The following is a 23,635-nucleotide window of genomic DNA, read 5'->3' on the forward strand; positions in this document are numbered from 1 at the left end:
TCATACTTTTTGGAGAAATGTCCTCTGGTCTGATGAAACAAAAATAGAACTCTTTGGCCATAATGACCATTGTTATGTTTGGAGGAAAAAGGGGAGGCTTGCAAGCCGAAGAACACCATCCCAACTGTGAAGCACGGGGGTGGCAGCATCATGTTGTGGGGGTGCTTTGCTGCAGGAGGGACTGGTGCACTGGCATCATGAGGTAAGAACATTATGTGGATATATTGAAGCAACATCTCAAGACATCAGTCAGGAAGTTAAAGCTTGGTCGCAAATGGGTCTTCCAAATGGACAATGACCTCAAGCATACTTCCAAAGTTGTGGCAAAATGGCTTAAGGACAGCAAAGTCAAGGTATCGGAGTGGCCATCACAAAGCCCTGACCTCAATCCTATAGAAAATTTGTGGTCAGAACTGAAAAAGCGTGTGCGAGCAAGGAGGCCTACAAACCTGACTTTGTTACACCAGCTCTGTCAGGAGGAATGGGACAAAATTCACCCAACTTATTGTGGGAAGCTTGTGGAAGGCTACCCAAAACGTTTGACCCAAGTTAAACAATTTAAAGGCAATGCTACCAAATACGAATTGAGTGTATGTAAACTTCTGACCCACTGGGAAAGTGATGAAAGAAATAAAAGCTGAAATAAATAATTCTCTCTACTATAATTCTGACATTTCACATTCTTAAAATAAAGTGTTAATCCTAACTGACCTAAAACAGGGAATTTTTACTAGGATTAAATGTCAGCAATTGTGGAAAACTGAGTTTAAATTTATTTGGCTAAGGTGTATGTAAACTTCCAACTTCAACTGTATATACTGTATTCTATTCTACTATGTTTTAGTCAATGCTAGTCTGACATTGCTCGTCCTAATATTTATATATTTCTTAATTCCATTATTTTAGATGTGTATTGTTGTGAATTGTTAGATACTACTATGTGTGTGACCAATAAAATGTGATTTGAATATAATAATTGTAAACAATCTACCGGCTGCGTGCCGAAGAACCTCTCACTCACATGGCTCTCTGTCACGTGATAAGGTCTTTCTCACAGGCTACACGTGAAGACAGACATATCGGGGACGCAACTGCGCAAGTCCTTTTCCAAGTCCGAGGCGCATATTGAAAATATTGGAAGAACTGTCCACATTTACTTCTTGTCAGCCAACAAGATGAGTAGGCTTAACAAAGAGCAAAAGCACTAGTCTGTAAATCTACTATCCCCCACAGTACAAATGTTGACCTATTCTATTCTGTGTGAGATATACATATTCCAAACATGGTCTGGGACAGTTGTGGGATGCAATAGATCCCAAATTAATACAACCAAAAACCTGTTTTAATCAATGAGCCTGACGCAACAGATGAAAACATTTAGCTTAAAATGTTGATAAACTATTAGGCTATTTCTTCACAGTAAAAGTGCTGCAATGCAAATGGCAGTAGGCTATAAGTACAAATGTTCAATTAGCAGGAAAACACCACAAATGTGATTATGCATGTTAAGTTTTTATTATAAAAGGTGCACTTATATGGTGAAAATGATCTTCCACAAACTTGAACCTCACGTGTGCCAGTTAGGTTCTACACCCGTTGTAAATTAAATTAATGTGCTTCATTTTAAGAAAGTTATTTGGCCACTTTAGTTGTGATACAAACCTTATCAAAACATACAGGCCTATGGGCTAGCCTACATGAGGTGTGCAACTTTTATTAGAAAATGTCGCCAAAAGCAGCATGTGTTTCTTGCTAGGCTAATATTGTTACCCATCACACTATTCTTGATTTAATTTTGTCTTTACATTTACTAAATAATATATATATGTGTGTAATTTGTTTGATTTAGAAAGGTGCAGGATAATGGACCAGTCTCCGGTGTGGCAGTAATATGGTCACCGAAACATACCCTTGCTCTGGTTAATGCCTGTTTCCAGACTTCTACAGTGAGAGAAGCTCTGACATTTAGCCATGTTCACCTAATTGTGAGATTGTTGAGCAACAATTCTAACATTTGCTTACTATCTTCTCACAGTGGTTTGTGAAAAGCGGATGATAGCACAAGCGAAGCAGATTGGATAAGGCCTTGCTATTTGAACCTAAAATATTTGCACTGCCTCGCGATCAGTCGGTGGAAGACCAGGCTAGTTCTCCCACATTCTGTTCTCCTCCCTACCTCTCTTTTGGTCTCCCTCTCACAGTCTCAACTCATGAGGGCTTTCAAGCCAGTCATCAGAGGATATTTCATGCAGTGAAATGGAGATTCATTCATAAGATAGCATTGATCAGATTTAACCTTTGAGAATTTCTTCACATCATGACTGATGGAGATGTAGTGCAAATATTTTAGCTTCAAATAGCAAGGCCTTATCCAATCTGCTTCGGCTGTGCTACCACACAAAAGGACTGATTATTTGGTTCAAACATTTCTTGCTAACCTATGGCTATGAGTTCGCTAATGCCTTCAAAACATTGTGCAATGTAATATGTAAAGACACAAATGTGAGAGTCTGGCAATCATGTCAATTATTTAGAGAAGTTTAGAGTTTGTATTGAATTTGTTCTGTCGCCAAACTGTTGTAAAGCCTGTCGCATGCTTCAGTCAAAACAGTTGACTCTAGTTTGTTTGGGTCTTTGGCAGTTACATTTTTTGGGGGGGCTGTTCCCACACCATTTTTGTGTTGTTGAGGCAAGTCTAAGTTTGGTAGCTGAAGTCTACACCCCTTTGTTGGTGATTGGTCAACAATTAGGGGGGGGGGGGGGGGGGCTAGGCCCTACTGCCTGCAGTGCACCACTAGTTTTCATGCACATTGTTACACTTGAGAAGTACTGCACCAAACATCTTAACTAGATGTTAAATTGCACGACTAGACTGATGCAAAAACTTTTATATTCATGACAGATTTCTTGCATTATCTTCAATTAATCCGGACTTATTAGGCACAGTCGGTACACTTCTTTGTATTTGGTCTCCGTTATTAAGGGGTGATTCATTGGTTATCGAAAACTTGCATTTATATGCTAATTAAGTTATTAACAATTTTAGCATTGGCCATTATAATGTGAATTGTGCAACTAAATCACCATTCAAGTTATACATTTCTGACAGCTATTTTTCCCCACTTGTATATATTGTATGTACAACCTCTGGATTCAGTCTTCTCATCACCTGCACTGTAAAATAAGTTCCACCTATTTTTGCACCCGAAACCTCGAACTCAACTGTTGCTGCTCCAAACCAACTAAATAGGCTGCTGGGTACCCTCTCTTAACACCTAGCTACTGCAGGCTAATGTTAACATTGTACTATACACTAAAACAATGGGGTTCAAGGTTGCCCATTGTCTGAATATCTTAGCAAACTCAACTCAAAGTAACTTCACACCAATTCCTATAGAGAAATCTACATGTGTTTATCGAACACTTTTCTCTGGATCCTCCTTATAAAACTGTTCATAGGTGATAAAATAATGTGCCGCGTGTATAAAATATGTGGATTGTCTTTTAAAAGTCACGCCAGAATTATGCACCTAAAAACGTATACCTATTCCTCAATCCACCCATCAAAGAATGCATCTGTTATCTGCACAATACATTATGCAATGTAGAACAAGGCAGGAGATTCTGCTAATGATGCGTCAACAGCTCTGTGATGTTATGCAGTAGTGCTGCTCTTATTGCATGGGCTACAGTACATCTGTAGTTCTGAACAGTGCATCCCAGCAATGTAGACAAGCTGTGTATTAAGTACCATAATCACCCCTTAGTCAAAGTGTGCTTCAGACCAAGATTACATTGATGCAGCCCAGTCTGAGGGGGCCAGGCTACTACGAAGTTTTAAAGCTCAGTATTTACATTGCATTGGTTTGCTTGACCACTGTGTTTCGATTTGTTTGATTTTACCCCCAAAATCTGTGCTTTTTACTGGGGCATGTAAAAACTAGCTCAAGCAGAAACAAATCCACAAGTGGCTGCCCACAGTTCTCCAGTCACAAAGAAATGTATGGCCCCAACAAAACAAATATATATATATATAGGCCTTAAAAGCAAGCGCAGTTCCAGCTGGTTCCTATATCTGCTGCCTGAGACTGGGAAGGCCTCACTCCCCTTCCCTTCATTGGATTCTTTGAAAACTGGTTCCTGGTAAGGGGCAGGGAGCAGAGAGAAAAGGCCTATCCTTTCTGAGAACTGGGGCGGGTAGATAGTTTATAGCTGCCTGGAGACAGTATCAGAAGAGTATGTGAACCAGGGGGATGAGGAGGAGGCAGAGGAGGAGTTTGCAAAAATGCCAAGCCATGGTTCACTTCAGCAGGCAGTAAAAGTGAGGCCAGGGAGAGGAAGGAGAAAAAAAAGCCTCCCTCCTCACGAGCAATGCTTAGTTTTAATGTCAAAGGAGAACTGTTGGGACTTTAGCCTGATTTTGATTTAAAATCTGGTGTAATTCCCCAAAGTTCCTGGGTTTCTCTGGCAAATAACACAGATTGATGGGAATGGAAGCATCTGTAAAAGCTATCTGAAAAGATTATACCTACTTGTCAAACTGGCAGGACCAAAGTTTAGAGCGAATCTGAGCAAAAACATGTACTTATGGGACTCTTCCAATAAGCCATTTTATTCTAAGTTAGGTTTCCTGTGAAAATGTAAGGAAGAAACTAGTGTACTCATTGCATTATGCCTACACTGAGCATTCTAGAATACTTGTACAAAATCAAGACAAAGCCATGTTCAAATGCATGTTCAAATGCAGCCCATTGGATAAACTTAGGTTTGCCGTTTTAACATACATATCAATTCAACCAAATATTAAGGCCAAATGATAAATCTGTAAAATGCTAAATCTGTCACACACAACAACTAGGGCCTCACTATCTTGAGGGGGATAGAAAGATGATATCTGTACAAATCTGGGCCTACCCATTCCTAATCTACAATGCACTATTGGTGCTAGGCCAAATCAACCCCCCTGCTCCCTCCCTCCCCTCTTCACTGTCTCTCTTGGCAAAGCATTTTGCACGTCTCCCCTGCTCTATCCAAATCAGAGAGACCTCTGCTACCCAAACTGGTTTCTCTCGCCAAACATCAACTCTGAGGAGCCCCCCCCCCCCCCTCCCACCCACCCACCTACCCTAGTCTGGCCTAGGCCTATACATTCACTTCAGCTTACCATTAAACTCTACCACTGGTTCTTCCCAGGTAAAATATTTATCATGTTCCTATCCAGGTAGCATAATCAAGACTTGCAGAACTCTAGTTAGTTCTAATGAGCTTGGAGCAGGCCTGTGTTTAATAGGCCTGCAACTGGAGTGCTTACCAAATGAGTAAACATTAATTACAATGAGCCACTGTATAAGTGATGAACTAGAGGTAATTCAAAGTTTATAATGTGCTTAGCTTACCTGTCACTAAAGGGCAGAATGGAGCTTTGGGGAACATTACCTTTGACAGAGGAGGAATGTGCATTTTCAACCCAATACAAATCACATAAGTAACTAGATAAATATTTTTTTATCCATTTTGGCCCAATGAACCACTGGCCTTCCAAAAAAAAGAACCATAAATGAGATCTTAGGGCTGAATGCGAGGGAGTGAGAGTGAGGAAGAGAGAGAGAACTAGGAGTACAGAAGAAGGCAAAAGCCAAGGGTATATTTGAGTTGGAGAGCACCACAGTAAAAATACTTCATGAATGAATCATCCATATATTTATGCAGTTATATAGTAGTTCAGAGATTAAAAGATTGGACAGGTTATCACTTGGTGAAACAATGTGACAGTGTTTCTTGACAATCTGACTTATTCATAATAAATCAACTGGAACATTTCTCTACTCAGGGGTAACCCGTTAGAAATGCAGCAAATCCACAATTTACCTCTCACAGGTTCAGTTCCTAACTTCCTTAATAACCTCTCATATGTGTACAGGGAGTTTAGCAAAACATGTGTAATAGGTATGTAAAAAGATTGCAGCACATCTAATGTGTAGCACTCACTAATGAACTCTTAGACACAACCTTGTACAACACGATTGAATGCATCTCACCCCTATCCTTTGCAGGAGAGTTGAATGGAGGGTCAAGGCAATAATATACGAGACATTGAAGAAAACCTGACCAAGAGTCAGGTCAGTAACTGGATTAGGTTCAAATTAGAAATTGCTTAGTTGCATTTGGATTGAGAGAGGTTTATGACAGCTCTTTAGTCTTTACGGAAGATTAGAAGGGTCAGTTTGCGGTCAGAGCAAACCGTGAAAGCCTTGGACAAAACAATAAGCCAAGAGCAGCTCAATTAAGACACATTATTAGTAGTCAATATACTAAAACTTTCCAGCAAATATGGACTTCGCATTCAAGGATTTATGTTTTCTTCAAACACAACTCCGCTGGAGCTTGTTTTTCATAACATTCTTTACAATGTCATGACTATATTGAGAGGAATTGCACAACTCTCCTCAACGTTGAATGGCAACTTCATTGGTGTATTAATAAACATCTCCATTTAAAAACTTTTTTTTAAAAGGAAGTAGTAAACAAAATTATAATGCTGGTAACATTTCTCTCCCGAGACAATCAATCAACGGAATATAAATATCTAAAGTGAAATACACTGAGTATACCAAACATTAAGAACACCTGCTCTTTCCATGACAGACTGACAAGGTGATTTCAATCCCTGACAGACAGACCAGGTGATTCCAGTCCATGACAGACAGACCAGGTGATTCCAGTCCATGACAGACTGACCAGGTGATTCCAGTCCATGACAGACTGACCAGGTGATTCCAGTCCATGACAGACTGACCAGGTGATTCCAGTCCATGACAGACTGACCAGGTGATTCCAGTCCATGACAGACTGACCAGGTGATTCCAGTCCATGACAGACTGACCAGGTGATTCCAGTCCATGACAGACTGACCAGGTGATTCCAGTCCATGACAGACTGACCAGGTGATTCCAGGTGAAAGCTACATTATGATCCCTTAATGATGTCACTTATTAAATCCACTTCAATCAGTGTTAGTGAAGGGGAGGAGACAGGTTAAAGAAGGATTGAGACATGTATTGTGTATGTGTGCCATACACAGGGTAAACTTGCAAAATAAAATATGTAAGTGCCTTTGAATGGGATATTGTAGAAAGTGCAATGTAGTAAGTGCAATGCTCTTGGGTTTTTCACGCTCAACTGCTTCCCTTTTGTATCAAGAATGGTCCACCACCCAAAGGACATCCAGCCAACTTGACACAACTTTGGGAAGCACATGGGCCAGCACTCAATATTAGGAAGGTGATCCTAATGTTGGATATACTCAGGTCTTACCTTGCTGTGACAGCTCAGGCCCTGGGGCTGCTGGGAGGATTCTTTGGGAGCGAGGCTGACTGGATGGCGGTGACATCCTCACGTGACCCACAAACTGAACGTATGTCCCCGGGAAGTCCCCCCTCTGTTTGGTCCGCTCGTTGAAGCCCAGCAGCCAGCCTAGGAGCTCGGGACGCTCCTCGTCCCCCTCCTTGAAGTTCAGGGAGAGTAGGGAGGCCTTGCTAACGGTCAGAATGTCCCCGGGCTGCAGATCAACATCTTCCTCCAAGTCCTTGGTGTACACGTAGAGGGCACGGTACTGAAAACCCTTGACCGCCATTTTGGGAAACCGAGAAAAGCTGCCGAAGACGCTGAGAGAATGCGAATGTCGGCCCGATGCTACGGCAACCCAGAAATGTACAGGCAGTAGTGGGTGATGAGTAGTGGCCGTTAAGAACTATTAACCGAAGCTAAGAAGCATTGCTAAAATGGCAGAGTCTATGGAGGAAGGTAGGTAGGGTGCTGCTGCCTCAGAGCAGGCCGGTGTTGGCGCTGTGGAGCACTTTCCTCAGCTTAATACCCCGGTTTAACCAAATGATGGAACAGAGGGACAGGGTTGGCAACATGCTCCTTCAAGTGACAAAAACTAGCTGGACAGGCTCTAAACCTAACTAACCGAGGCAGTCTACCCGTGTTGTCTGTGGGGGGGCAGAGTAGGACACTATAATAGTCCTTGATTCTTTCAGGCTCCTCCTGATCTGGACGGTGACAACCTACAGAACACAGAGGGAAGAAAGGAGAAAAACAAGTGGGTTTAAGGGTTAAATAAATAGACACTGTAAAAATAATAATTTAGAATATACACTACCATGCAAAAGTTTGGGGTAACTTAGAAATGTTCTTCTTTTTCAAAGAAAATCAAATTTATTCCCCATGAAATTGATCAGAAATATAGTGTAGACATTGTTAATGTTGTAAATGACTATTGTAGCTGGAAACGGCAGATTTATGGAATATCTACATAGGCGTACAGAGGCCCATTATCAGCAACCATCACTCCTGTGTTCCAATGGCACGTTGTGAGCTAATCCAAGTTTATCATTTGAAAAGGCTAAATGAGCATTAGAAAACATGTTTGCAATTATGTTAGAAAATCTGAAAACTGTGCTGATTTTCTTTTTTAAATCAATAAAACTTGCCAGCAGCCCCAGGGCCTGAGCTGTCACAGCAAGGTAAGACCTGAGTATATCCAACACGAGGAACACCTATCAGCATTTGTGGGTTTGATTACAGGCTAAAAATGGCCAGAAACAAAGAACTTCCTTCTGAAACTCATCAGTCTATTCTTGTTCTGAGAAATGAGGGCTGGAAACTGTTGCGCTGATTAAAAGAGGGCAGCATCACGGAGTCGCCTCTTCACTGTTGACGTTGAGACTGGTGTTTTGCTGGAACTATTTAATGAAGCTGCCAGTTGAGGACTTGTGAGGTGTCCGTTTCTCAAACTAGACACATTAATGTACTTGTTCTTTTGCTCAGATGTGCACCGGGGCCTCCCACTCTTTCTATTCTGGTTATAGCCAGTTTGCGCTGTTCTGTGAAGGGAGTAGTACACAGCTTTGTACTCAATCTTCAGTTTCTTGGCAATTTCTCGCATGGAATAGCCTTCATTACTCAGGACAAGAATAGACTGACGAGTTTCAGAAGAAATTATTTGTTTCTGGCCATTTAGAGCCTGGAATCAAACCCACAAATGCTCCAGATACTAAAGTAGTCTAAAGGAGGCTCGTTTTATTGATTCTTTAAATCAGCACAAAAGTTTTCAACTGTGCTAACATAATTGCAAAAGGGTTTTCTAATGATAAATTAGCCTTTTAAAATGATAAACTTGGATTAGCTAACACAACGTGCCATTGGAACACAGGAGTAATGGTTGCTGTTAATGGGCCTCTGTACGCCTATGTAGATATTCCATTTTTTTTATGTGCCGTTTCCAGTTACAAGAGTCATTTACAGCATTAACAATGTCTACACTGTATTTCTGATCAATTTGATGTCATTTTAATGGACAATTAATTGAGCTTTTCTTTCAAAACAAAGGACATTTCTAAGTAACCCCAAACTTTTGCACGGTAGTGTATATTTCTTTACCACTCAACAGTTTGGACACACCTACTCATTCAAGGGTTTTTTCTTTATTTTTATTATTTTCTACATTGTAGAATAATAGTGAATACATCCGAATTATGAAATAACACATATGGAATCATGTAGTAACCAAAAAAAGTGTTTTATATATTTGACATTCTTCAAAGTAGCCACCCTTTGCCTTGATGACAGCTTTGCACACTCTTGACATTCTCTCAACCAGCTTCATAAGGTAGTCACCTGGAATGAATTTCAATTAACTGGTGTGTCTTGTTAAAAGTTCATTTGTGGACATTTATTTCCTTCTTAATGCGTTTAAGCCAATCAGTTGTGTTGTGACACGGTAGGGGTGGTATACAGAAGATAGCCCTATTTGGTAAAATACCAAGTCCATATTATGGCAAGAACAGCTCAAATAAGCAAAGAGAAACAACAGTCCATCATTACTTTAAGAAATGAAGGTCAGACAATCTGGAAAATGTCAAGAACTTTTAAAGTTTCTTCAAGAGCAGTCGCAAAAACCATCAAGCTCTATGAAGAAACTGGCTCTCATGAGGACCGCCAGGAAAGACCCAGAGTTACCTCCGCTGTAGAGGATACGTTAGAGTTAACTGCACCTCAGATTGCAGCCCAAATAAATGCTTCAGAGTAACAGACACATCTCAACATCAACTGTTCAGAGGAGACTGTGTTAATCAGGCATTCAAGGTCAAAATGCTGCAAAGAAACCACTACTAAAGGACACCAATAAGAAAAAAAGACTTGCTTGGGCCAAGAATTACAAGCAATGCACATTAGACCGGTGGGAATCTGTCCTTTGGTCTTATGAGTAGGCTGTGAAAGGGCTATTTGACCAAGGAGAGTGATGGAGTGCTGAATCAGATGACCTGGCCTCCACAATCACCTGACCTCAACCCAATTGAGATGGTTTGGGATGAGTTGGGCCGCAGAGTGAAGGAAAAGCAGCTAACAAGTGCTCAGAATATGTGGGAACTCCTTCAAGACTGTTGGAAAATAATTCCTTATGAAGTTGTCATCAATGAAAAAGGTGGCTACTTTGAAGAACCTAAAATCTAAAAAAATTGTATTTGTTTAACACTTTTTTGGTTAATACATGATCCCATATGTGTTATTTCATAGTTTTGATATCTCCACTATTATTCTACAATGTAGAAAATAGTAAAAAATTAAGAAAAACCCTTGAATGAGTAGGTGTGTCCAAACTTTTGTCTGGTACTGTGTATGCATGTGTGTGTGAGATTATATATATACTATATAAGTAGTCGCCTACAATAATCGAAGCATCCCTGTGTCACGGCCACAAAGAATGAAAATGGCGAACTGTGGCAGTGCTATGCGTTTGTGCAATCTTGGTTGGGATGATGCTACTGCGTCATAATGTACCACAGACTCCCCAAGTCATACTGCATCACATTTTCAAATCTCTATTTTGATTAAAAGTCGCATATACTCTACTAGAGCTCTCAACCATTCCCTGATGCTATGAATGGGATTATACAGATAAATACATGCAATAGCAATGTTTGAAACACAGAAAAATATGACCAGCCTCACAGTTCTAAAGCATCCGAATTAAAGAATGCGGTTTCATTAAGACCATTTTCTATCAAGGGAAATTGGGGTATTATGTCTCACGTAAGACTGTTCTGTTGCTCCAGAAATATTTTGTCAGGCTTCTCAAAAAGTAGCCTAATCATGTCAAAACCCTTCAATACAACAATATTGAAAGAAAGTCCTTTCGATGCAAAACGCTCCTTGCTCTTATAATCGAACATGATTCATTGCAGAAAAACATCTCTCCCATAAAATCATTCACATTCATACAAGCTTGCTATATAAAATGTTAGTCAAAAAGGTCCTCAATGGCTATGTAGACTCATTACATCATTGTTTTTGAGATGTCACCTAGGCCTAATAAACTATTCAAGACCAGTTCAGTGACAAAATCATAATCTGACAGTTTTGAGAGGTTACTTCTCATTAATAGGACTGTCTCTTCTCAATCGATTTTGTCGCTTAAGTCAGAGCCACAGTAGGAGAATTGGAAAACATGAAGACTACTGTATGCACGGTCAAAGACATTACCTTTGTTTTTACTGTAGCTTCAGCAAGAGGAGTGAAGCGACCAAATAAAAAAGACACCAAGTTGACCATCAAAATGGCAACTGCGCCTCAGAGAGAGATTAGGCTTTCAAACTAGTGTTTGGTCCCACAAAGTAAGGCGAGATGAAGTCTCCTTTTCCCCCTCTGTGGGTGAAGTGATGACCAAAAGGAAATCAGAGATAGATATGTAATGGAGGGGTTGGGCTTGTGACTCAGGACATAAGAGCTTAGAAGCCCCCAGAGTTTTTTGGAGCATCTCTCGAAACGTCCAAATCACTACGTTTTGTGATGTCGCTTATGACATGCTCGTCCAATAGGTTTGTTTTTGACTGGATATGATAAGTTGCTGCTAAAATCTAAATAAGACAAAATTCGAACTGTACACTTCTCAGTGGCGCATCTTCAAATCCGGGTATACGTGCACTCGAACCTCACACAACCCCCCCCATTCAAAAAGCAAGCAAACATTCTCGTGATCATCTCTGAGTTCCAATATCACCGCTATAAAACGCTAAATAGTTATCATGATTACAGGCCGTACCATTGGGCAACACTACTCACCCCACTTCTGAGGAGAGAGGAACTGCACAGACTCACCAAGGCTCTCTGTCCGACATCCTCCGTGTCGAGAAAAGAGGTGCCAGGGTAGACACGTGGCACTGGCATACCCAACCACAGCCCGCAATCCTCACACCACCAAACACCCCCCACCCCTCTCTCCGCCTCCCCCCGCCCTCACCCGCCAAAAAAAGTCCATTCCACTTTGCCATTTTTTGTTTGTTTATATTCACAACCTTGCAGAAGAAAGCTGCAATCGTCCCACACTCTTTGGTAGTCCTGATTCAGCATTCCCCCCCCCCACAGCAATATAAATGCTGCAACTAATACGGGTTGAAAGGAGAATCATCTCTGTTACAGTCCTGCACATTGAAAAAAAGCCTCCATTTCAAGGCAGCAGCTTGCAGGCTTGTCGTCACTGGAGCCATCCTTTTTTCCTCACTTTTATTCAGTCAAGAAACGGCACACTTATCAGGAGAGCCCAAACGGCTGAGGGAGACCACAAAACAATTATTCATGAATAAAAGGCAAGAAACTCACTGTTGCTAGAGAGAGGGAAACTAAGCCTGGCCTCCCATTGGCTGCTGTTTGGCCATGTGCTCCGGAGTCACCAGAGAAGCTTGGGCAAATCAAGGAAATGTTCTAATATTAGAAAATGTATCTAGGCAGTGATCAAGCTCCTGACCCAAACAACTCCACCTTTTTTACATTGCACTTTGCATCCTCAAAGACTGACTCGGTTTTTTGAGGAGGACATTGAAATGTATGCAGTATGATAATAAAACAAATATATTTATGAAAAAACGGATTATACAGATACAATTAATGTCTGGTGCTGCAATATTAGGTAAGATATATTTTACAATTACTAGGAATGGACCATTAAAATTAACAGATAACTGATTTATCAAAACATGGATGACAAATTTATTAGATTCAAAACAGAAGGTTCCTTTACAGCATCAGAGGCACAGAATTAGGAGCTAGTGACAAGCATTTTGTCACACCGTTAGGAGCTAGTGACAAGCATTTTGCCACACCGTTAGGAGCTAGTGACAAGCATTTTGCCACACCGTTAGGAGCTAGTGACAAGCATTTTGCCACACCGTTAGGAGCTAGTGACAAGCATTTTGCCACACCGTTAGGAGCTAGTGACAAGCATTTTGCCACACCGTTAGGAGCTAGTGACAAGCATTTTGCCACACCGTTAGGAGCTAGTGACAAGCATTTTGCCACACCGTTAGGAGCTAGTGACAAGCATTTTGCCACACCGTTAGGAGCTAGTGACAAGCATTTTGCCACACCGTTAGGAGCTAGTGACAAGCATTTTGCCACACCGTTAGGAGCTAGTGACAAGCATTTTGCCACACCGTTAGGAGCTAGTGACAAGCATTTTGCCACACCGTTAGGAGCTAGTGACAAGCATTTTGCCACACCGTTAGGAGCTAGTGACAAGCATTTTGCCACACCGTTAGGAGCTAGTGACAAGCATTTTGCCACACCGTTAGGAGCTAGTGACAAGCATTTTGCCACACCGTTAGGAGCTAGTGACAAGCATTTTGCCACACCGTTAGGAGCTAGTGACAAGCATTTTGCCACACCTTTAGGAGCTAGTGACAAGCATTTTGCCACACCGTTAGGAGCTAGTGACAAGCATTTTGCCACACCGTTAGGAGCTAGTGACAAGCATTTTGCCACACCGTTAGGAGCTAGTGACAAGCATTTTGCCACACCTTTAGGAGCTAGTGACAAGCATTTTGACACACCGTTAGGAGCTAGTGACAAGCATTTTGACACACCGTTAGGAGCTAATGACAAGCATTTTGCCACACTGTTAGGAGCTAATGACAAGCATTTTGCCACAGAGTTAGGAGCTAATGACAAGCATTTTGCCACAGAGTTAGGAGCTAATGACAAGCATTTTGCCACACTGTTAGGAGCTAGTGACAAGCATTTTGCCACACAGTTAGGAGCTAATATGACAAGCATTTTGCCACACAGTTAGGAGCTAATATGACAAGCATTTTGCCACACAGTTAGGAGCTAATATGACAAGCATTTTGCCACACAGTTAGGAGCTAATATGACAAGCATTTTGCCACACAGTTAGGAGCTAATATGACAAGCATTTTGCCACACCGTTAGGAGCCAATGACAAGCATTTTGCCACACTGTTAGGAGCTAGTGACAAACATTTTGCCACACAGTTAGGAGCTAATATGACAAGCATTTTGCCACACCGTTAGGAGCCAATGACAAGCATTTTGCAACACTGTTAGGAGCTAGTGACAAGCATTTTGCCACACTGTTAAGAGCTAATATGACAAGCATTTTGCCACACCATTAGGAGCCAATGACAAGCATTTTGCCTCACTGTTAGGAGCTAATATGACAAGCATATTTCTGCACCCGCTATAACATCTGCTTAACTGTGTACGCAACCAATAAACTTAGATTTTTCTTCATTTTAAATCAAGATTAATATAACTAGAAACTCAAATACACCATTTGTATTCTTTGCTGGTCACCAGGCATACAAATCGTGTTAATTTCTATGAGGTTGTATCAACAGGAATAAGCTGCAGGGTTGTTAAGAATATCTGCAAGCCAAGATATTTTGGTATATAATCATTGCAACTTTCGAACAATTTTGCAATACCTTTTTGTCCTAAGTAAGTAAAGTAGTGAAACATAATTCCACCATGAAGTGGTCCTGAACTTCTCAAATATGGGTTGCTTTGTTTGGCTGAAGCTGGAGCTGGCTAGCTTTTAACGTCGATACAGCAAAATCTCTGTAAAACACTTGCTACAGATATTGTACATTTGACACATTGTGTTAATACGCCCAACGTGTTTTACTGTAACCACGATATAGCCTAGCGGAAATTACACAGGCCCACTTAACATTTATACAAATAGTTCATATTTTATGAAATAGAGAAATATAAATATACATGAGCAATTCCAAGGTAATGGAGTGACACTGAGACTCAAATTTTTCACGTTAAAAGGTACGTCAAACAAAAAAACAATACATTTTCAGCAAAATTGTTAAAAGCTAATGATGAAAAGTTAAACTGAATAAAATTGGCATGCCGTACCACCTCTCAACACACCTCAAGTTGTTCCTATGTTTTGAAAAAGAGATACGATAGACGTTCGAGGATGTCCTAACTCGAAGTCTATTCAACATTAGTGTTCATATGTAGGCTAGTTGTTTCTCTTATATTTCTAAGTTGGGGGGGTAATACAGTGTAATAGTTATTCATCGCTAGCCTTTACATAAGCAACCCTACAAACCATACATTGCCCTAACCCTAAGTACAATGCACAAAGAAGCTAACGAGTTAATGAAACAAACAAACAAAAACTACATTACACTGAATTTACATCAATCATTACACAGCAATAGCGACTGAACAGACACGTGAACAGGCATTGTTACCACAGACATTGGTGAAGTTTTGGAATCAATCCAAGACAAATCTGGAGATGTAACTTTGGCAGTGTCCTAAACCAATTCACATGTGCAGAATACGCTTAACTGTTAAACAACAAAGCGCACTAACTGTGTAATAACAATATTAGAATGGTCCAAAATATAGGGGTGCTGTCAACTACAGCAAAGTTGCCCATGTTGCAACAATGTAGCAAGTAAAACTCGCACATGAATTTGCAGATGACGTGTTCGAGAAATTCGCAACCTTTGCCATTATTTTGTCTGTTAAGCACAATGTTGCTACATTGAGTAAAAATGTAGCCAACAAAATAGTGTAACATTCACGTGCCGTTTGGGAACTCTGGAAAATATGGTTACAGTAGCTAGCTAGCTCGACTTGGTAGATTTTTAGATGTCAATAGAGAGGCGCACGTTAGTACTGCAAGTGGCAGACATTATGCAACTAACTAGGTATTATTTTAACATTTAGCGTAGTTTAAAGAAAACGACTTGTTGCAGTGTCCTCGACAAGTTTATAGACCTGTGCAACTTCGTACTGCCTTGTGTGCGTAGGACACCTAGTTGAAGATCTTCCACCATTTTCCCGTTCAGAGGCTATAGCACTGGAAATGTGCACCAACTTAGGAAAAACTCACCCGCAGACGCAGATACTTCTTCCAAATATCTCGCTGTGGCGGCACTTTAACACGTCGAAATGCAGACAGCGAGTTTCCTTATCTTTCACCTGTTCTTTCCCTCAATACTTTAAAGTCGTCCACCTCCTTCGATTACTTCTAGTCCGGTTTCTTTCTTTCTCCCTTTCTTTCTTTTGCTGCACATGACTCTCAGCTCCCTACACAGCCATTTTCCAGCACAGGACCGCGCAGAAAAGGAGAGTGCGTGGGAACTAATATGAACAGCACGGTAAAAAACGAACCCAGTCGGAAAAGTACGAATCATTGCAGGACAGGAAGCATATGGCCATTTCCATGTAAAGGACCCATGAGCATCAACCTGTGAAGTTTATAGGATCATGTCAAATTGGGTGTCAAATGAAAGCTAAGAGTCCTTTTATTTTTTTTAATTAAGGCATATCCATTTATCAACGATTTTTCATCAAAAAAAATAAGAATAAGAGAAGGCTTAGATTTTTGGTCAGTTGGAAAAGAGTTCTTAGAAAGCATATATTTCTAATTTCCATCCCTCATGAGGAGGGAGAATAATGAGTAGGATAACAAGTAGTCTGTGTTTTTATTGATATCTATTTTGTTTATTAATTATTAAGTGATTGAATCCAAATCGTTAATGGAATGTCAGTCAAATCTGTAACAGCATTTCTGCTATTGATTTGGCTACAATGGGAAATCGTAGTAGGCACAGACCACAAGTTTGGACAGTACAGTAAAGCAAAGTATATAGTTCACTACAGTAGAGTACACTAGAGTTAAGTACAGTATAATGTATTGTACTGTAATGTTTTGAAATATACTATACTCTACTGTATCCTACTCTACTGTACTCTTCTGAGCTCTACTGTGCTGTACTTAGATGTCCAAACTTGTGAAATATAGATGTCTATGATTGGTTCCGATTTGGTCCGGACCAACCAAATGTCTTGTTTGAGGGCAGAGCTCATTAAAATAATAGCCCGTGTTTAGAATAATACCAAAATATGCAAATTAGGATATTGCATATTTATACCTTTGTGTACCTATTTAAGATACATCACCATGTAGAGAATGTCATTCATATCCATGCATTTCTGTGTAAAACAGATCAGGAACCCATGATGAAATTCCGTTACTGGGTATAGATCCACTTCACTTACTGTTGTTCAATAACCAAAATAGATTTCTTCAAAGTCAATGTCATAGCTGACACCCCATTCTTTCTGTAATCGTTAAATCTTATATTGGAGCAGAGCATATATTTAACAATTTTGGTCAAACGTGGACACAAAAAACAGTGGGAGATTTTGCCTAAATTATGTTACCAAACTTTACATCTGCACAGTTCTTCCAGTAAATGTTTTTGTAAAATGTCTTGTGTAAATTGTTAAAAGTAGTCCTTGTGCATAGCTGTATGGTTTGTTAAACTTATTTTTGCTCCCGAGTGGCACAGCGGTCTAAGGCACAGCATCTCAGTGCTAGAGGAATCACTACAGGCCCTGGTTTGTTTCTGGGCTGTATCACACCTGGCCATGGTCAGGAGTCTCATAGGGGCTGCGCACAATTGTCCCAGCGTCGTCCGGTTTAGGGGAAGGTTTGGCCAGGGTAGGCAATTATTGTAAATAAGAATTTGTTCTTAACGGACTTGCCTAGTTAAATAAAGGATACATAAAATAATGTAGCTGGCCTTCTGATTTGAAGACTTATTGTTACAGACTATATATATATATGTGTGTGTGTGTTTTGAATAGAGAAATATGCATTTGATCACAAGAAGCCTCTATAGTTGTTAGTGTTGTGAATGTGCTTCTCCAAAATGTTGTAAGATGTAAGTCCCAAAAAGAACTGTACACTTCATATTATTCTTCTGCCATTCATTTATTTCAAACAGTTAGACAATTGAGAGAAAATGAATTTCACACCAACTTTCACCAGAAACCAGTTTGGGAAATATACAATGAAGTTTGAGGGCCACCAAGGTAAGACAAAACAAACATTAATTATGTTTATGGATTACAATTGACCATTACAGATTTCCCATTTATCATACATCAGGAAAGAATATGAGAAGGTAGTTGTAATCAGTTGGTTATATTCTGCGTGCACCTCAGGCTTTCACCCCGTTTTATTATTGAAGTTGAATCAAAGACCACGAAATGAATACATTTCAATTATGTAAAACTACACACTAATTTGGGTGCATTCAGAACCAGTGTCTTTTTTTCTTGCATTACATTAAACAGTGTAAAAGTGCAGAATGGGTCATATATTTGCAATCAAAGAATCAGATCAATTCTCTAGCAAGCAAGACCATGAAAACATCGGACTAATATAACGACTAGTTATCCAGTTCAGTGAAAAATGTCTAGCATGAGGACACAGTATCATTTCCAATAAAGGGACCACATTTTGACAACATCAAGATCTGGGAAATCCATTTAGAATTGAATGCCCTATTTTATTATACCCTCACAAAAATCACACTTATTTGTTTCAAGTACTAATAAAGTATATCCATTTTAAAAAGTAGATACGTTTTAGATTTCTGACCTTCTGTTATCCTGTCTCGTTCCAGTTGTTCAGGTATTAGTTGGTGACAAATTATTATTTGTGTTTTAACTTGGTCAATATTCCCATATCCCCAGCCAACTGTGAAACACGTGTTCCTAACATCATCTGACATACAGTAAGACAGTTCATCCTAATAGAACAGTTTATCTGATATAACCACGAGTGGAAGAATTTTGGTTGTTCATTCTAGTTGCAGAAGAAAACAATGACAGTATACAATGTTGACAGCTAAACCATTGCCTACATCTCATCTTCAAATCTCTCACCATTCTATCAAGTCTGTTGTTCTTGATTGCCAACTTCTGTTTAGGTTAGTTATGGTGTTCGTAAACAGCATAGGCGTATCAGCAATGCAACAAGACTGCTTCCATATCAAAAAATATACAAAACACAGTTTAATTTCTTTGTCCTTCAGTTGGAATCTTGCTGATCCCTGTCATTAGTTGTTCAGAATAATTTAAAGGGGGCCTCCCGAGTGGCGCAGCAGTCTAAGGCACTGCATCACAGTGCTTGAGGTGTCACTACAGACCCGGGTTTGTTACAACCGGCCGTGAGACAAGATCGAAATTGGGGAGGAAAAAGGGGTACATTTTTTAAAAATAATTTAAAGAGCCAATCAGCAGTTGAAACAATAACAAAGCCTACTCTTCTCCACACCACTGTTTCAGTAAAAAGCTGAGGAATGGGCTGGAGAAATGCAACCACTCAAATTGATATCAAAAAAAATATTGTTTTAACCATGTTTTGAGGCTTTACAGGGTTTGTTTACATTTACTTTGTTTACAACCACTGGAGAAAAACAAGTTTATATTTTGGGTTCTGATGGGGAACGACAGTTGAACGAAGCTCATGAGGCTTTTATAAATTATAATCATCAAGAATCAATGGGTACATATATTTAAGTCCAAAAATGGATGGAGAAACTGCAGATTGCCCCATTTAACAGTGAAGATGAAAAAAGTTCACATACAGTACACATCTGACATTAAACAGCACAGGGAGCCAGATCCTACATACACTGCACAATTCTTAAAATGCAAAAGGAAAACAAGAGTTCTGAAAAAGGATGAGAACAGTGTTAAGGGAAAACGCCTAACCTGTGCAAATACACTCAACCGCTAGATTACATTGTAGGGTAGCTTGCTTCAACAAGCAGGTCAGTATGGTATCGCAGGATCACAAACAATCTACTATCAAAAAGGTAGCAATGACAGAACGAAGCGTCCTTTATTTTGTGTCCCGTCAATCATTTTGTGATTTAAACCAATGGAAGAAATCGGTGGAGTTTATCCATTTGATGACATCACTGGAATGATTGACAGGGCTTGGCAGCAGGGCTCAATCCTGAAGCTTCCTATGTACAGTACCTCTTATTTAGAAGGGTTCTTATGAGAAATCCATGCTTTGGCACGGTGGCACTATTTCACTATCCCTGTGACCATGAATCATTACTACCACATTATTGTTCTAGTGTGTTAAAGACAGCACTGAATTAAAGGGCTTGGACACACTAAGTACATAAACATTCAACGTATGTTTGAAAGGCCTATTTTGATCAGACAAAATCAGCAGCCATATTTCATGTCATGAAACACGTTTGGAATACTAATAGAATGTTAAATAATTTAACAGATATTGGAGAAAACATTTTATTCATCGGCTGGCTGCATCTATAAGCCACATCCAAATCTTTGTTCTTAATTTAGTTAATTAACTTGGAGATTCCTCGTGTCTCTATCCATTCACATAACAGAATGGGCGCATCAAATTTGTGACATTGTCACAAATAAGGGCCAATAAATGAAGTTATATTTAGCCCGAAACAAATAAAATGAACATAAAAAGTAATAAATAGGTTATTTCATTAAAAAAATGATGTATTTACAAAGTACAAAAATGTTACAGGTGCTACAGTGAACCTAAAACCAAAGGTGGGAGGGATTAAACCAATTTTGGCTCAACAGTTTCGAGTGTGGTAAGATGCATACTGTAACTCCACCGTGTGAAGTCTTCTTTTTGTTGTACTCTCCCTCCAGTTGCCTCAATTGGCTCAGGCTTGAGTATACTCTCGCGGATAAACATGCAAGCCCTTCATATACGGTACAGTAGCCGGTCAGAGAGTATGTAACCTTAGTCTAGGGTGTGACTCTACCTAGACCTTTCAACTTATTGGAGCAACGCTAGGCTAATACCCCTCCTTCTCCTTTGGCTTGGATTTCTGCGCTGCTGTACCCTGTGCTCCTCGCCCTGCCACCTCCAGACTCCAGTCGGACTGAGCCGAGTTGATCCACGACGCCTTGAAATGCGGCTGCCTGATGGGGAGCGCAGGGCTTTGGGCCTCCTTTTCCTCCGGGTCGTCAAAGCTCACCTCCTGCACCGCCTCCTGCTTCTTAAAGGAGTCCCTCCTCTCAGACAGGGCCAGTTTCCTCATCACCACCACTTCATTGGAGCGGTGGTCGCTGCTGGCCGACTCCCTGTGGCTTCTCTGACCGCCCAGATAAAGTCCCTGGCGGCCATGTTGTTCTCCCACACAGACAAACCCTGTGGCGGTATCCTCCAGGTCCTCTAGCCCCTCCCCCTCCGACAGGGGCATCTCCATGGTGTGTCGGCGGGTGGCGTAGGCCTTCTTGTCGCCGTGGTACACCCCTGAGAGCTTCTCAGCCGACTGCACCCTCTTGAGGAGGGGCGAGCGGGGCGGCTCGGCGCTGCGGGGGCGCACAGAATGGCGGGCGATGGTGGGAGGGGACAGGGTCTTGCCGTGGAAGCCATAGAGGCCCTTTGAAAGGCTGGGGAGGGAGGACGGAGAGCACTGGGGGGAGAGGGGCTGTGGAGGGGGGATACAGGCCAGCGGGGAGGGGGGGATGCTGCTGGTAGACTTGCAGCGACCTGCCTTGGTGTAGCGGCCCAGGACGTGGAGGGAGCTGGGACGGGCCTGGGGGACGGGGGAGTTGGGAGAGCTGGAGCAGGGAGAGGAGCTCTGGGGGGAGTTGGAGTCTGAGAGAGAACAGAAGAACATGATGTCGATAAGCCTTTGCTTTGTAATTGCAGAAATCAAACAAACATTCTCACTTTAGTGCTGATAACGGTTTGATAATAGCTAGATTTAACATTATCCTAAACTTTTTCTGTATGACATGCAGTACAGAAATGTTATTTTAATGGAGAAAAAAAGTGATTTTCTTTCAAAACAAGGACATTTCTAAGTGACCCCAAACTTTTGCATGGTAGTGTATATATAGTACCAGTCAAAAGTTTGGACACACCTACTCATTCAAGGGTTTTTCTTTATTTAAAAAAAAAAAAACGATTTTCTACATTGTAGAATAATAGTGAAGACATTAAGCTATGAAATAACATATATGGAATCATATAGTAACCAAAAAGTGTTAAATCTAAATATATTTTATACGTGATATTTTTCAAAGTAGCAAGCCTTTGCCTTTGACAGCTTTGCACACTCTTGGCATTCTCTCAACCAGTGTCATCTGGAATGCTTTTCCAACAGTCTTGAAGGAGTTCCCACATATGCTGAGCACTTGTTGGTAGGGCTGGGCGATATGGCCAAAATATCATATCATGGTATTTTTCTAATTTTTATGTTATTTTATGTTATTGATTAATAAAAGTTCTACATTTGCTTTATGAGTAGTGCGTGACCCTAGGGTGGCAACACATACACTACCATTCAAAAGTTTGGGGTCACTTAGAAATGTCCTTGTTTTTTAAAGAATAGCAAAAAAATGTGTCCATTAAAATAACATCAAATTGATCAGAAATACAGTGTAGACGTTGTTAATGTTGTAAATGACTCTTGTAGCTGGAAACGGCAGATTTTTCATGGAATGACTACAGTGCCTTGCGAAAGCCCCCTTGAACTTTGCGACCTTTTGCCACATTTCAGGCTTCAAACATAAAGATATAAAACTGTATTTTTTTGTGAAGAATCAACAAGTGGGACACAATCATGAAGTGGACCGACATTTATTGGATATTTCAAACTTTTTTAACAAATCAAAAACTGAAAAATTGGGTGTGCAAAATTATTCAGCCCCCTTAAGTTAATACTTTGTAGCGCCACCTTTTGCTGCAATTACAGCCGTAAGTCGCTTGGGGTATGTCTCTATCAGTTTTGCACATCGAGAGACTGAAATTCTTTCCTATTCCTCCTTGCAAAAGAGCTCGAGCTCAGTGAGGTTGGATGGAGAGCATTTGTGAACAGCAGTTTTCAGTTCTTTCCACAGATTCTCGATTGGATTCAGGTCTGGACTTTGACTTGGCCATTCTAACACCTGGATATGTTTATTTTTGAACCACTCCATTGTAGATTTTGCTTTATGTTTTGGATCATTGTCTTGTTGGAAGACAAATCTCCGTCCCAGTCTCAGGTCTTTTGCAGACTCCATCAGGTTCTCTTCCAGAATGGTCCTGTATTTGGCTCCATCCATCTTCCCATCAATTGTAACCATCTTCCCTGTCCCTGCTGAAGAAAAGCAGGCCCAAACCATGATGCTGCCACCACCATGTTTGACAGTGGGGATGGTGTGTTCAGGGTGATGAGCTGTGTTGCTTTTACGCCAAACATAAAGTTTTGCATTGTTGCCAAAAAGTTCAATTTTGGTTTCATCTGGCCAGAGCACCTTCTTCCACATGTTTGGTGTGTATCCCAGGTGGCTTGTGGCAAACTTTAAACGAATGGCTAAGGAATGGCTTTCTTCTTACCACTTTTCCATAAAGGCCAGATTTGTGCAATATACGACTGATTGTTGTCCTATGGACAGAGTCTCCCACCTCAGCTGTAGATCTCTGCAGTTCATCCAGAGTGATCATGGGCCTCTTG

At 40.7% G+C, this 23,635-nt stretch overlaps 2 protein-coding genes across 3 annotated transcripts in view; both read right to left on the reverse strand.

Annotated features, from left to right (window-relative positions):
• Positions 1 to 16,464, reverse strand: part of LOC124042011 (phosphatidylinositol 3-kinase regulatory subunit gamma-like) — a 39,286-nt gene extending 22,822 nt beyond the window's left edge. The window contains exons 1-2 of the mRNA XM_046360275.1: positions 16,216 to 16,464; positions 7,315 to 8,066 (exon numbers count right to left, since the gene is read on the reverse strand). Of these exons, the coding sequence (XP_046216231.1) occupies positions 7,315 to 7,633 (319 nt within the window). The 5' untranslated portion in view covers positions 7,634 to 8,066; positions 16,216 to 16,464. The remainder of the gene's footprint in view (positions 1 to 7,314; positions 8,067 to 16,215) is intronic.
• Positions 16,465 to 18,092: 1,628 nt separating this feature from the next.
• LOC124042012 (microtubule-associated serine/threonine-protein kinase 3-like) overlaps positions 18,093 to 23,635 on the reverse strand; it is a 66,244-nt gene continuing 60,701 nt past the window's right edge. For both annotated transcript variants that reach the window (XM_046360277.1, XM_046360276.1), the window contains one exon: positions 18,093 to 21,792. In XM_046360277.1, the coding sequence (XP_046216233.1) occupies positions 20,984 to 21,792 (809 nt within the window). In that variant the 3' untranslated portion in view covers positions 18,093 to 20,983. The remainder of the gene's footprint in view (positions 21,793 to 23,635) is intronic.

The sequence above is a fragment of the Oncorhynchus gorbuscha genome, linkage group LG08 (assembly GCF_021184085.1).
Source record: "Oncorhynchus gorbuscha isolate QuinsamMale2020 ecotype Even-year linkage group LG08, OgorEven_v1.0, whole genome shotgun sequence".
Taxonomy (NCBI): Eukaryota; Metazoa; Chordata; class Actinopteri; order Salmoniformes; family Salmonidae; genus Oncorhynchus; species Oncorhynchus gorbuscha.